The 15,662-nt window shown below is 35.1% G+C and overlaps 2 protein-coding genes across 7 annotated transcripts in view; both read right to left on the bottom strand.

The window, feature by feature from the left end:
* MTFR2 (mitochondrial fission regulator 2) overlaps window positions 1–5,852 on the bottom strand; it is a 17,909-nt gene extending 12,057 nt beyond the window's left edge. Inside the window, exons 1-4 of the mRNA XM_023528334.1 lie at window positions 5,527–5,852; window positions 4,992–5,108; window positions 993–1,097; window positions 414–528 (exon numbers count right to left, since the gene is read on the bottom strand). Of these exons, the coding sequence (XP_023384102.1) occupies window positions 414–528; window positions 993–1,097; window positions 4,992–5,054 (283 nt within the window). The 5' untranslated portion in view covers window positions 5,055–5,108; window positions 5,527–5,852. The remainder of the gene's footprint in view (window positions 1–413; window positions 529–992; window positions 1,098–4,991; window positions 5,109–5,526) is intronic.
* A 5,559-nt stretch (window positions 5,853–11,411) lies between these two features.
* BCLAF1 (BCL2 associated transcription factor 1) overlaps window positions 11,412–15,662 on the bottom strand; it is a 29,022-nt gene continuing 24,771 nt past the window's right edge. For all 6 annotated transcript variants that reach the window (XR_895665.2, XM_011356173.2, XM_011356171.2 and 3 more), the window contains 2 exons: window positions 14,164–14,376; window positions 11,412–13,996 (listed from right to left, as the gene is read on the bottom strand). Coding sequence is in view for 5 of the 6 variants with exons in the window: in XM_011356173.2 (XP_011354475.1) it covers window positions 13,991–13,996; window positions 14,164–14,376 (219 nt within the window). In the remaining variant the exon portion in view is untranslated. The remainder of the gene's footprint in view (window positions 13,997–14,163; window positions 14,377–15,662) is intronic.

Here is a 15,662-nt window from a genome sequence, read left to right as displayed (position 1 = left end):
CCTTATTGTGCTTATAGCCTGTTTCTGAATAGACTAACACATAATTTAGCACTCCCTAGGAGAAACACATCCAAATTTTGAAATATGCCTGTAAGGATTATATAAATTTTGGCTAAATATATAAAATAAATCTAGTATCTAGTATAGGAAACAGCTCATAAAATAAACATAGTGATTTTGATATCCTTTTAATATCATTCTTTCCTAGGCCTGGTGTTAGGTTTAAATGTTCATTAAGAAAAACTGGCTAAAACTGAGAAACCACCATTCATCCTTATTAGGAAAATATGAGTAGGACACAGCACAGTAGAGAGACAAAACACAAAGGCTCAAATTGTCTGAACAAACTTACACATGTCCAAGAATTCAGATTACGGCCCATACCCCACTTTCCAAGATAAGTGTATAAAATTACCGAAATCTGAGATAACTGGCTTCTTCATCATTTGCCACACACAAAATATCAGCGAAAGATGGAACTACATATCCACCGTTACCAGAGTCTACAGAGTTCAAGAGTGGGATCAACTAAAGGAAAAAAAGGAGGGAAAAGTCAGAGCTCTGAAGGGAGTTGGGGGAAGATACATACATGCCCATGGATATTAAATAAGTTAAAAACCCAAGAGAGAAAAGGAAAAGGATACTCAATAGAAAAAAACATGCACCTATTAGCGAGAAAAAATACTGAGGAAAATATTATTCTAAAGTCTAAACATGTAGCAACATTCTCTCTCCTACTTAACTTTATGTATCATAAAGCACAAACTACAAGAATAAAAAAAGCTACTCATGTGTTTTCTACCTGCCCATCTTTGAATGCAATTATTTAAAGAAATAAACACAAAAACACATCAAATTACTGATTTCTGGAAATAAACAAAAGGTTTTTGGCTTGCAGGAAATATTTCTTCCTTTGTTATACCCAATATCCCAAGAAGTACCTATGATTATTTTATACATAGTGGTTAAACAATGCACATCAACTGGCTTACCTCAAAATTAGGCCTGGGACAAGGGTCTAAAGGAAGAATTTTCCCAATAATACGAACAATACTCCGAGTTGATCCATAGTCTTTATTTTTCCAAATCTGCAAAACCTGTTTAACATAATGCATTGTTCTAAATTATTCTATTATGCATATTTATATATCTATGAAAAAAATGTAAAAGATGTAATTAAATTTATTTTTAAAAAGAAAATATAAAATTGTGTACTGAAAGCATTTTCTTCAAAGAATTAAACTTTATTAACATTTGTCTTTAAAGAAAACAAGATGAACAGATATACATTCCAGGAAGAGACCTTTTAAGAAAGCACCACAAATGCATTTTGTTCTATTTCTGATAATACCGTGGGGAACTTTGTTCAGAAAAACTGCTTCCCCTCCTCCCAGCTAAAAATGCCATCTTTTGGCTCAGTCAAAAATTGACAATTTTAATCTCTTGAGCAATGAAGTAATTCTCATGTAATTTCCTTTAAAGGAAAGATAAAGAGGGGAATGAATGAATCAAGTCCTGAACAATTTAAGAGATCTTAGAGTGGAATATACCTGCTGAAAGTCAGTTCTTGGAACAATAATAGAAATGAAATGTGCTTCTCAGATATTTTGTTCTTTGGCTTGGGCTTCCCATATAGGTGTAAATTATTCCCATAGGAACCGCCCCCAAAATATGACATATATTTATTCTTTTGGCAGAGATCTTAAAGCATTTTCTGTTTAAAACATGATAAAAATTGGACTTTTCATTTTTCCTAAGATCCTGTAACAAGGACAGAGTTTATTATGAGCAAAAGATCTAGGTAGCATCCTATTAGCATCCTCGTGTATATAGCCATTAAGCAGATGGACCCACAGTTTCAGAACTCAGAGGAGAAAAACTGGGATTAGAAAGATGGATTTGGGAATCATCATTACACAGAATATATAAAATAGGTTAAAAACTGAAGCCGTAGGACTAGTTGAGAAAAACATGGGGCTAGAGAGAAAGATTTGGAAGTCATCCTCCCATAGAATCCTTCTGCACAAAATCATGCTATTGCTCTAGTTTTAAATGGTTAGGGATATGAATTGATCTCATCACATCCAAACAACTGTGTGCCAGCCTCACGATTCTGCCAGCTCCCTAACATACTCCATGCATTCTGTATTCATTCTGCAATCATCTTTAAAGGTCTTTTGCCACTTGGCCCTACTCTAACCAACTTAATTTCCCACTATCCATTAACAAGAACACATGTTTTCCTCATTGTCTCAAAAACTAAGCTAATATTATCCTAACTGCCAAACATTCACCCATGCGCTCACAGGGCCCTGATCTAAGCCCAGCCCTAGCATGAGTTCAGTTTTCATCTGTCTTTTAATGTCAGATTCACATTCCTCTACAAATTTGATTATTTCTCCTCTTATGAACTTCCTAGCTCTGAATTCCTAAATTAGTTCTGGTTTAAGGAACTAAAATACATTAGGACACAAAATTACATGTTACTCTTATTTGCAGTTTTCTCTCTCCCGCCCCCTTTAAGACTGGGAACTCTTTGCAGGCAGACATGTTCATATTCCTTTTGAATCCTACAGGGCAGTAGTTTGTAATTGTAGGTATACCAGAATCACCCCAGAAGGTGCGCTCCAAAAGAAATAAAATACAAACCACATATGTAAATTAAATTTTCCAATAGGCACATTTGAAAAAGTAGAGACAGATGAAATTAATTTCCTTAATATATTTTATTTAACTCAATATGTAAATATTATCATTTCAACATGTAAGCGATATTTTAAAAATTAATGAGATTATTTTACATTCCTTTCTTTCATACTGTCTTCAAAATCTATTGTATATTTTATACCTATAGCAGATCTCAATTCAGACATTTCAAGTAATTAAAGGCGACGTCTGGCCAGTGGCTACCATATTAAACAGTGCAGCGCAGAAGATACAGATCCCAGACCAATTAACACTAGAATCTCTGCCAGTCTGATTATCATTCATATGTGCACTCTTGCTAAGAAACACAGGCCTGGAGGCTTTGCTACAGTGAAGGCTCCGTATTATACATAGTTACCCTACTCTTGGTTAACTTGAATGGTACCTTCATTTTCTTGCTCTGCAATTTCCATCCTGACAAACTCCTATCCTTTGAACTCTCTCATTCTTTTACTGCCATTGACCATCTTCGCCATTCTTACAGTTTCACGTCCTTCTTCTATTCCTGGTCCAGGACCTTCATTTGGACTTTACCGACTTTCCTACCAAGCAGGGATTTTCAAGTTAATTGTTTCAGTGATATGCTCATTGCCACACAAAAAATGGTTCATCCTTTTGATGTCATGTGTTCTCATATTACTAAAGGCTAAACTACCCAACTACTCTTAGCTAGAGAAAAGAATTACAAAATAATATTTAGAAAGACTATAAATCCATGCTGACTTCAGCTGGGTATTCTGCACAGGTATTCTGCAACCCCTTCATAACATGTTACGTTCTATACTGTGTCACCCAAAGTGATTGCCAATCTCTGAAATCTCCAACACCACCACTTCCATCACCTGCAGGTGGCCTTGTCTCTGCTCTTACTGAGAAAACTGAAGACTACAATTTGAAATACTTCAATTTTCATTTCTCTCCATTCAAAACCTCCCCACCATCTCTCTCTTTTATTTTTCTCTTGACGGTCTGTCTTCTTTTCAAGGCTTGTTTATTTATATCCCCTTCCCAACTACCTTCTCCAGGGCAATGCTCAATCACTCTCATTTGTGTCTTAAATATTTTCCTATCTATGAGGTTAGTCACTAGTGCTTGCAAACATGATGAAGTTTTGAAAAGAAAAAAAACTTCGTTCTTGCCACCCCTTCAAGTTGATGGCCTCTCTTGATGTCTTCTCACAAACTTTTCAAAAGAAGGTTACTAATGCCACTTCCCTTCCTCAGTCATTCTTCAAGCTACTATAATACAGCTGCCACTCTCCACCTATGGAAATCCCTAAAGCCATCAAAATATAATGATAAGCAAATCTTCAACTATTACTCAGTCTGCATTATCTTCAATCTCACTATTTATCAAATTCAAAATGCTTCAATAACATCCAATGACATCTTTCATTATTCATCAAAGTCCATGGGTTCAAATACTAAAACAATGCAGATAACGCCTAATCTGAATCAAATCTTTTCATTCCTACATTCTAGAATCATTTATCCCATTATCTGCAGAATATCTGTATTTATATATTCTAACAGCACATCTGGTTCACCTTTTCTCTCTTAACTAATTCTTCATATTGAGTTGCTTATTTTATAAGAAAGGTACCATCATTCTTACTTACTTTTGTTTAAAATCTTGGAATTATCCTTGCTTACTACTCTCTTCTAATTCACTACACCATATAGTGATGATGTCTATTCCATAAACTCCCCCCCACTACTTTGTCTTATATTCGGTCTTGTATTATACTTGTATTATGTGTTCCCTATTCCTCATATTATATTTTAAGCATCATTAATAAAAGAACTATGTATTACTACTCTACATCATCTGCAGAACAAAGCATTTCGTCTTAGATGTAGTAGATCCTCAATAAGTAGACAAAATTGGATTTGCTTATAATTCTCAGACTTAAGTCATCTTCTCTCAAGATTTATTCTGAATTTTTTGGGCTATAACTTGTCATTCTATATCCAAATATTAAAGTTACCTTTAATAAAACCACTAGTTAAAAATATAATTTACCTATACAATAAATGTAATCCAATGAAGTCATGTCTATATTTTGCTTGTTTGTATCTTTCATTGGCATTTTACCCATCAGGTAGTTTCCTAATAATCTTAATTATGTTTACTTCAAACTATCAAAGCTATACCACTGCAAATTCATTGTTACACCTAAAGAGAAATAACAATTTTGCCTTAAGTGTTTATATATAAATAATTTTCAAAATGAGACCCAAGAACAAATGCAACAGGTTCATTCAAATCCTTTAAAAAACATTTACCTGGTCCATGGGAACACCAAAATATTCCAATATCTCTCGTAAGATATTCAGTATGAGAGACATTGATGAAGTAAATACAGAAGCAAATTCAAGAAAACATTATCAGTTTCTTGATACCTTCAGGAAAAAAAATTTTAAAAATATTAATCTTGACAAATAAATATCACATAAATTGTATTAAATAAACTGGAAGAGTCCTTTCATTACACATCACACCATCAACTAATCTCTTCTGGCCAGCATTACCTTGAAGGAAGTCAAAAGAAGGAATGGGGAGTGGGAAGGCCTGGTAAAGGAAACTTCAATTTATCAATTAAATTGCATTAAAAGTTCATAGGATGATTGAGCCTAATAGACCGGGACTACCCATCCCTCTTCGTTCATTTTAAAGGTAAAGAAAAGGAACCCCAGATAGGTGACTTAACTTAGTTACCCAACTAGTATGTAACTGGCCGAGCCTAGCGTCGGGTCTTGTCCGCTTCGGCCGCAAGCTTCCTCGGGGGCTCTTCAAACCCAGCATAATCGCCTCGCTCACCTTCCTCCGAAGCCGAGCCTTTTGGCAAACACCTGAACATCAAGATGCGGTCTTTAAAGAACCCTGCCTCGGAATCCTCAGTCGACGAAACGGGCGTGTGCTAGTCCTAGTGAAGGAACGCTCGGACCCGTGTCAGCCCGCGCTCCTCGGCTTGCAGGCCACAGGCTGTAACGACGCCCCCACTGCCCAGGGGCTGCGCCCTGGAGCACCTAGCTCAGCCGAGGTAACTCCAGGGGAGGCGCGGCCGCCTCCTCCCGTATTCCACACAACCTGCGGTTCTCCTCCAGGACTGGCACGCTACTTCCGCGTCCCTAGACGAAACTCAAACTCCGCGGGCCGTGAGCCGTGCCCGATCTCATTGGACAACGCTGAAGACCGCTGTTTGTGATTGGTTGCTGGACGACGTAAGGTTAGTTACGGTTATTTAGACTGACTACTGGGATTTTCCATCTCCTTTGAGAGGGCGGGTCTTCTGTGAGGCAGCCAATAGAAACCAATAGGCAGCTGCTGGGCGGGGCAGATCGCGCAAAGACTGGGACGCACGCGCGAGACAAGATTTAGGTTTTCCCTTTCTCTCAAAAATGGGTGTCTTCAGCCGGGCGTTATGGAGCTATTACGGGCCCTTCACTAGGCCGCGATCCGGAGTCCGTGCCCCACACAAATCTTAGAAGGAAAAGTATGTCGCCCCCTCTACCCAGACCCAAAGCGGGGCTGCTCTCCTAAGTCCGTTTGCCGCGAGGAGTCGCGATGTTTTTGATCATCGTTCAATGAGCAAACATCTAATATGTGCTTCTGGTACTAGCAGAAGCTAAACACTGTCCTCGAGGGATCTGCAGCTTTGCAGTACTTAGAATGTTACATCACGAAACGCTCCTGGTTATCCAGGCTACCAAATATGGGCTGGACACTGACCTGGCCGAGCCGCGGATGGCAAAGTGATGACTAAGTCATGACAGGTGATATTCCAATTTTCAATTCTGATTTGAGGTTACTGGCTTCATAAAAGCCGTTTCCTCTCATATTTAAGTGACGGATGAATTAGAGTGACATGACAATTTAAGATCAACTGTGCCTGCTGCTGACCTACATAATAAAAAAAAATGTGGTTACTTTTTAACCAATTTCTCTATGGCCCATAACATTTATTCATTCAACTAACACTGTATGTCTGCTGTGTGCCAGGCACCATTCTAAGCACAGGGGGAAGCAATAATGAGCAAGGCAGGTAAGCCCTTGCCCTCCTGGAGCTTCCATTGTGAAGACCTCAAAGAGGTTTGCTCTGAGCACCACAGTATCTATCCTTACTCTCCTTATTTTTTATAGCAGTTATCACCATGTATATTTATACTGCCCCCTACTGTCAAACTCTACTGTAAACTCCAGAACAGGAATTCTGTTTGGACTCATGCTGTATCACCAGTGCTTTAGAAGAGTGCCCGGCATATAACAGGCATTTAATCAATACTGCTGCTGAATAAAATAATTGGATATAATAATGGGATGAGAGAAAACAGACACCAGGAATGACTTGGAACTCAGCAACTGGCAGTGATTACAGTGACAGGACCAAATAGCCTCAACTAGATTAGGATGAAAGTAGAGGCAGGAGAGGGGTGTTGGGCAATGTCAAAGTAGAAAGCAAATGAATCAGCAACCCTACATGAAATTAGTAAATCATAATATTCTCAAATTCCTTTTCCTTCTCTTTTTCCCTCATAAGTAAATAATCTTATACCCTTGTCTCTTTCCAGTCTGATATCAAACAGCACATAGTAGACAGGGCTAGAACAAAAGCATCCCTTGAGAATATAATGGGAACCAGTACTAAAGCCTCCTTCAGGCTGCACTTTTCATACAGCTCAACATTCAACATTCAGTACCAGGCAGGTTGGTGGTTTGCTACCATCCACTATTTGGGGTTCATGAGAAAAGCTTATTACCTAGTTTAATTGCAAATGCTAATGCTGTGCAGATATTTGCTTTTGTTATTTTTCCAGAACCACTAATACATTATCATCATTATACTACGTTCTAGATTCCCAAGATGAAGAATGCCAAGCATTCTTTTTCCGTGAATTAATGGAGAGAGGAAGAGTGCCGGCTTGGAAAAAGGCTAGAAAGATATATACTTAATCTTGCCAACTGCCTAGACAACTCCATTAGCCTTGTGACTGACGCAAGCCTGTTTTAGGTAATTAGGTGAACTCAAATTACTGTTAATTATCTTAATGGGGCAGAATACAATATAACACGCTATCAAAATACGCAATAGCCTCTCCAACCTTAACCATGAGTGATCTTCAGATTGGGATGTACCTGCCCAGAAAGTTAAGTTTTATATTTCAAAAAGAAAAATACTTAGGGCCTTTTTCCTTGTTCCGCCTGTGCTTGAAGCCTCTAAGGGTACCACACAGTACACTTAAACAGACTACTGCTATTTAAAAGGTTACACACCGCTCAAAGGTTCATTATAACTTTACATTTATTCAAAAATTGGAGAGATTAATTCAGACCAAGACTTTCTTTGGCATTAAAATGTTTTAAATCAAATTCTCCTGAAATTTTCCTTTTTTCTATGGACAATAAAAATGATTAAGTAATGGAAAAGAGTGGAGCCCTATGACCTAAATATCTATAAACTATTTACTTATAGGGATGTAATATTAATATTAGAAAATCTAAGTTAAATGTTTAGTCTACAATCAGAATTTGAACTTTTAAATAATTTATATAAAACCTAGGTTATGCTTAGTATTTGAATCCAAAGGTATTATATAACTTTTTAAACAAAAATACATGCCAGAACTATAAGCGTAAAGGTTAACTGTTGCTTGATTTTCTGGTTCCATTATTTTTAGATTTGTGACTTGATAGTCTATTATGTTTTCTTATACAATCACAGGTTCACAACTAGGTATGCTTTGATTCTTGTCAATTACTTAAAAAGAGTTGGTTAAAACCTAGAATACAGGAAAAATAATTAAAGAATATCCTGCCAGTCTTCTGTATCATCCAGATAGTACATCAGTACTCCTAATGCTTCCATTTAGTCATTTTCATTTTTGGCAATAACTCATACATGTCAATATTGCCACGGTCTTAGTAACGAATAAAAAAGTTCCACTTCATAAAAATTCCAAATAAGTTATTTTGTCTTCCAATAGCAAATTGTCATCCAAAGATTTGGCATATGGGCATAAATCTTAAAACAGAAATGCTGCACTACTGCTATATTTTTTTCAATGTTATATAAATGAAATTAATTTTTTAAAAAATCACTGATCTCAGATGGTAACATCTAATTTAATAATGCAAGGACCTTAAACTATAGCTCTTAATCCTAAATATGTAATCCAGAGAACTAGCTTCAGGTAGCACAGCATTCCAGAGAAGGACAAATATCCAGATTCTCCATACTTCTCTAAGCAGAAAACTTGCTATTCACAAGCTGCCTACTCTTTTTAAATACCTAGTCGTCAAATATTAGCTGACTGTGTTGTCTGTGTACTTATGATTTTTTATCTAATGGTCTCTAAACATGGAACATGTTAGACAAAATGTTATTTTGGTTCTATATGATTTGACTTTTGTTTTCTCTTCTAAGGAAAAGCCCTTTAAGTACTTAAACTAGAATCAAGGACCTATCTTAGCCATCATTTTTCTACAGTAAACACACATTTTCCAACTACTCACATGACACTATTTCAGACCTGCAGCTTGTCTGGTATGCCCTTAACTTTGAATTTCTTTTCTCTTAAAAACGTGGTACTCCAAAACCACACACAAAAGTTGATGAGCAATGTTTAAAAAGATGAATGAACAAGGAGTTGGATAATGCAAGATAAAAAACAGTGCAAAGAATTCCTATAGCTCATCTTGAATATAAAGTTTAGGCAGCAGGATGACATCGAGGGGATTTTAGCTTTAAAATGACATTAACTTTGTAATGGAAAAACATCCCACAGATGACAAAGGATAAAATTGCAGGGTCATAAAGTTCAAATTAAGAGACTACTGCAGCAGCTAGGGCAAGTGATAAGCATCTTTATCATAGTAACATGGGGTGGGGTGTGAAAAAGAGGAAACTTTAAATTTTGAAAGCTATCGCAAAATGTATGCATAAAAAATTATATACTGGCATTAAACAAAGTCTATTTTATAGCTTTTTATGCATACATTGGTGGTAATATTCAACTTTTCAAAATTCAAATTGTATTTAACATTCCTGTCATGGCAACCTTAGAAATACCCTGGAAGCTTAATAAAGTTTACTTCCCTTTCTAGTACAAACAAGACAGAAAAATTAGGACCTTCTATAGTCAAAGACTAAGTAAGACAGCAAGTAAACCATTATTATGGTGGGTGAGTGGTATTTATTTTTCTGTGGCCCTTTACATTCCATGAAATTTGCAATTACTATCATACTAACAAGAAGTTATTGCCAAATATTTCATGTAAACCCTTTCACGTCATCTAATTTTGTGGTGTGCTTACTATCATCTACTTTTATTAAACGGAGGGCTCATTATTATTGAATCAGGAAGTTGGGCAACCCCATGAGATTAAGCGAAATCTGATTCCAGTTCTTACGCAATAGCATAAAAACCCATTTGCCCAACCCTTTTCTACTTACCAGAATCAAAACTATCCTTTGCATTTTAAGAGTGCTGTAAATCAGCTCACTGTTGTAACACCTAAAATGTCCATCGGAAAAATATTTTTCTTATGTACGTACCATTATGACATTAATTACATACTTATATGAATGTACAACTTTGGTTTCATTCTCACAACTGATGCACACTAGTCATTACTGAATGTTTGTGAAAAATAAGGAAGCCGGCTCATAAATCCACATAATAGCCAAAGCTTCTGAGTCAATGCAATACAACTAATTTCCCTATGCTGCTAGATTCGAAGAAACTGATAACCAACCTTGTTCACTTAAAACTTCACTAACAGATTCATTTTTAATATCTACCTCTATAAACTGAATTAGACCCTTGACATTCAGATTTAAAAATGTTTCAACTATTTGAGAACCCTAGATTTAACAGATAATACTCTAAGTTTTTAAGGGTTAGATCAAGATCTACCACCCAGAGACAAAATCTAGCCAAATACAATCCCATGACAATGTAGTTTCTTTTTCCATTTGCCTTCCCTATTTAGCGACTTGATGAATTGAGACAGGCCTCTGTACTTCTGAATGTGAAATATACTGTTACATATGGAAACAGTATACCCCACAGGGATTCCAGCTGAAACCCAAAAAAAAATAAACTACGTAAATTTTTTTTAAAAATTAGAAAACATCCCTGAGAGCGCATGTTTTTATATAGGAAATTGGCATATAACATAAATTACCCAGAAATTTAACAATTTTAAAGGGATAATTTAGTCAAAATCTATGTCTTAGCACACAAATTTCTGTGAAAATGCTTGTTTCAAGTTGACAGAATGGCCCATTTCAAATAATTTGTAAGAATTGTAAGAATTACACCAGATCTTACTCTAATATACTTTTTAAAAACCTTATTAACTACAGTATTTTTAGAAAGAGAATGCTGATTTTCCCTAATACTGTGGCCAATAAGTTCCTGTATTAAACAGAAACAGGAAGGCTAGACTAGAAATCCAGAATTTCTGTATTCTCTAATAATGACCTGGAATTATCCACTGTAAAATTTCCCATTTTCCCAGAGGAAACAAGAACAGTAGTTAGGGATTTGAGAAGTTTTATAAAGTACTTACCGCAAAAGCCCACACACCATTTAATTTTCCTAACAGATGAACTGGTTATTCTAAAATCTAGAAATAGGCCATAGAAATCAGTTGTATAAAGCAAAGAAATAGTCTCAAAATCAGGTAAGCAACAACAGCTATTACCACTTATGACATTTTATTGGCATTATGACAATTTACAAGGGTCCCTGTTGCATTATACATCACACTGAGTAAGATTTGTTGAGCCATCTACATTCATTCTTATTGGGTTTAATTTTTTCTTCTCAAATTGTAATTCCCAACACTTGATTTTAACTGTGACAAAAGGGAACAATAATAATTCTTTAAAGTAGGCTGTAATTGAAAAAACATTTTTTTCTATTAAAATTCTAGGATGTTTAAAGGTATACACACCTAAGACTGAGTCATGGCCTTCTTAAACAGCTATCTGTTCCGGAAATACCCTTTGGTTCATTTTTGTTTTCCTTCTCTAGACAAAGGAAATCCCTTAATGTAGGTATCAAAGAGTTAGTATTTTCTGGCACTTATAATACCTTACCAAGAGAAACCTTTCAACTTCTATAACATGTCATGAAGTGTGGAACTAAACTGTGGTCTAAAAAAATACACACAGGCTACTTTTTATATGCTTGGCTCTGAAAAATATCCATAATCACCCTTCCCACTATATTCTGGTATGATACTCTTTCCTCAATGTTAAGATAATAAAAGTAACCAAATCCTGTATATATTTGGGTTAAAGCAATGCACCTACTTAAAATATAATCTGTTGATAGGACTTAGGTAGCTTTATTCCCACTCCCTATTAACTAATTTCTCAACAAATTCTTTTTCCTATTGTCTTAAGTGGAAAAGCCAAGCTGCACATTTATAGTCATGCATACAGATTCATTGTTTAACCAACTATTAAAAACTAAATTTATTTGTATAAAATAAAAAATGGTCATGAAATTCTCCTGTACTGGAGATCAAATCCATGTTGCTTTAGCATGTAATTATTCTAAGTGGGAGAATATTATTTATGTCCTGATTATTCCAATACATACGTGCTTTGACAGTATTTCCTCTGCTGTAACAATTTCAGAAAGATAAAATAAACAGAAGAAATCATGCAATACTAAGGATCTCAGGGCCATAAACATCACATGTATTGAAGGTTGTTTCTGTGGGAGATTTTTTCCAATTTGTTTCCCCAATAGCTCTTAGCAAATGCCCCTGGATGCAATCAAGGTGCTAGGATTGCAAATCACCAAGGATGAAAGGGCCATACAGTTAAGATCTTTGGAAGTTTACACTAACAAAATAAGAGCTTTATCTCATTTTAATGCAAACATATACAACTAATTCAATTGCTGAATTAACATGAAATTTGACTCCTGTTATATATGCTCATAAAGCAGACTTAACACTGAAATTTACTACTTCAGATTTTCATTCCTTTAAGAGCTAGCAACATAACCTAAAGGTAATTCACATTTTAAAGATTTTATACCTAAAAATCAGACCCCTTGTGAATAAACAGAAAAGGCCATTTTACAAACTGCAACTGAATTAGGGGAAAAATAATGAAAACTAAGTTAGATCAACGGTGCAACAAACTTCCTGTCAAAAACTTTTTATTGGTGACATTTGAAAAATGAGTTACTTAAAATACCACTAACAAACAGTATGTTCTGTTTCCCTATTTTTCCTTATGGTTAGACTATATAAACTATTATTTCAGCTGTCCAAAAGCTCAAATAAATATGTAAGATATGAAATCAGGTACATCTTTTTAATGTATCACGTTATTCTGCAGGATACTCCTCTTCCACACCATCACCAGGATTACAGGCTTTGTTCTGTTTTGCTTTTAAAAATAAGACGTTCAGTAGGAATGGGGTTTTTATTTGCAGTATTATTACAAACTAGTTTCCTCTCTCAAAAGAAAAGCTGCTATCTAAGACCATGACTCAAACTTTCAAATAAGAACAGAATGAGAACAATGAATTTTGAACCCAAATTGTAAAGGCTCCTAAGAATAGTTTTTATAGGCCACTGCTTGCTTTCAGTAAAAAAAAAGAAAGAAAAGAAAAATTGGCATACTTTCAATCTAACTTTTAATAACTTGCATTTCTTAGCTCTTGGAAAAGCTTTTTTTCTTCTTAAACATTTGCTGAAGTGTTAAACTAGCTTAGTTTACCAAAGTAATTTTTTCTGTGGTACACTTCAAAAATTAGTCACCCTACAATGTAGTGTGTTTGAATTAAGGAAAATGTTAAACAGATCTATAGAGTGAAAATAATTAATTAGTGCGATCTCTATAAACAACTTCTGTTCAGGGATTTGTATGCAGAGCTAACGTTTACTTCAGAATAAACATTAACAAACAGGGAGGGAAGAGAATCAGAACTTTCACAGAGTTGTACTTGACCATATCTTATAGACAAAGCAGAATTACAATGCATGTAACAAAAACAGTAAAAGTATTCTTTTTAAAAGTTGATAGTTACAAATATGGTACGTAACAATTTTCTACTTTATTTCAATACAATTTTCAACATACAGTCTACTATTTTTCAAGATATTTAAAGACTTAAAACAAAATTTCTATAGACTACTTGCAAACAGTAAAATTTAAGTAAAATGCTTATTACATTCTTATTTGAAAACAAAAATCAGGTAAAAAATGGTGGGTGCAAGTTCTGCTCTCTGCTTCAATCTCACTTCAGATTTACTATTCCTAAAAAAAAAAAGAGAGAGAAAATAAGGATTAGCAAAGATGCAGAGTGTGAAAATGATCCATAATAATCACTGTATCAGTTTCTAAAAATTTAAATAATTAATTAGCCCACCAAAACTACATAGAAGAAAATCTGTTAGAATCACTAACAACTTGAAATTTTCTACCTTTTCTTCTTTGCGTCTATCCTTCTTTTCTTCATTATTTTCCATGGTCTCTTCTTCATCTTCAACGATCCCATCCCCTTGGTATTTGTCATGAGTCCATTTTGGACTGCTACCTGATTTTTTGAAGTTAAAGCGCCCTCTGCCACGTTGGAAAGTACCACGACCTCTTCCTCTTTTGGCCCAATAGTCCACACCATCATCTCTGTCATCATGCTATAGAACGGTTAAAAATAATAATCAATGAAATGTTTTTCTTGCAAGGAAGATAACTGTACCCCCACTCATAAGTCATGGTATAAATCTTCTGAAGATTGTGTATATGAGATTGGTAATGTTCTAAAACATGATAAAACAAAACCAATAAAACTTAACTTTTCAACAAAAATATGTTCTATTGTCAAAGCGAATAATTACATTTTAGTGCTTAGTAATCCAAGCATTGAGAGTTGTCCAAGACAATTTGTTGGACAATCTCAACTGCTAAATTACTGCCAATTTTGAAACTTTTTACTTTTTTTCTTCCCAATTTATTTCAACCTAAGTCCACTTGTCATTAATTATACAGCATGTCAATAAAATAACCAATATTTTTTCCCAAAATATTTACCTTAGTCATAAAGATGTGACAAAATCATAAAAACATCATTACAATATCAACATTTACAAAATAGATGGTATGAACAATACTTTACATACATGAACAGATTTTCAAATCCTACTGAGATTTAAATCTAAATCAATGTATTATTACACATCAATCTTCTGAGCCAGGTAATCTCACAGCCTAAATCATGATGGCATGGTCCCTAGAGAAATACCTCAACTTATTTCTTCTTCACCAACCTGAAGTACTGTAGCTATTACATTCCAAACTTAATTTTTCATTAACTGTATCCAAATAGAGATGGTCCCCATTTACAATTTATTCCATTAATCCAAAGAATCTGCAAAATTGAAAAGTACTTGACTTTGTGGATGACTATTACACCCCAAAATATAAAACAAAAAGCCTAAGTTCTCTTGTAAGGTAATTTAACTGCTGCCCACCTCATAAGTTTGTCACCAACGCAAATGGGAAATAAGGCAAAATGATGCCCCTCCCTGTATGAGACAACAGGCATAAATGCAAAAAACGTTGTATAACCGATGGCGTACTAGTACTGATTGACTGTCCGAAAAAGTCGCCGAAACCTTTTTTCAAATATTATGTGATGAGCGTTGTTCAAAACAGAATGCACTCTTATATATCCATGTAACGCAGATCACCCTCCCCCTCCTGCATGACTTGAAAAGCTCAGTTACACATGTAATCAACAGACTACATAAGAACAGTTACCAATTTCTAATAATTTATCTTTACCAAAGCAATGAAAGAACACTAGCTTGAGGTGTGCATGACTCCATAAGGAACAAGTTTAGGAACTATCAAGTTTAGGAACTATAAATTTCAATGTCAGAAAGTTTAATTGTAAACTGGAAATAAACTATTTTAAAACACT

This window comes from Pteropus vampyrus, unplaced genomic scaffold (genome assembly GCF_000151845.1).
Source record: "Pteropus vampyrus isolate Shadow unplaced genomic scaffold, Pvam_2.0 Scaffold24, whole genome shotgun sequence".
Lineage (NCBI taxonomy): Eukaryota > Metazoa > Chordata > Mammalia > Chiroptera > Pteropodidae > Pteropus > Pteropus vampyrus.
The sequence above is the reverse complement of the archived record's forward strand: the minus strand, read 5'-3'. Positions and strand labels throughout refer to the sequence as shown.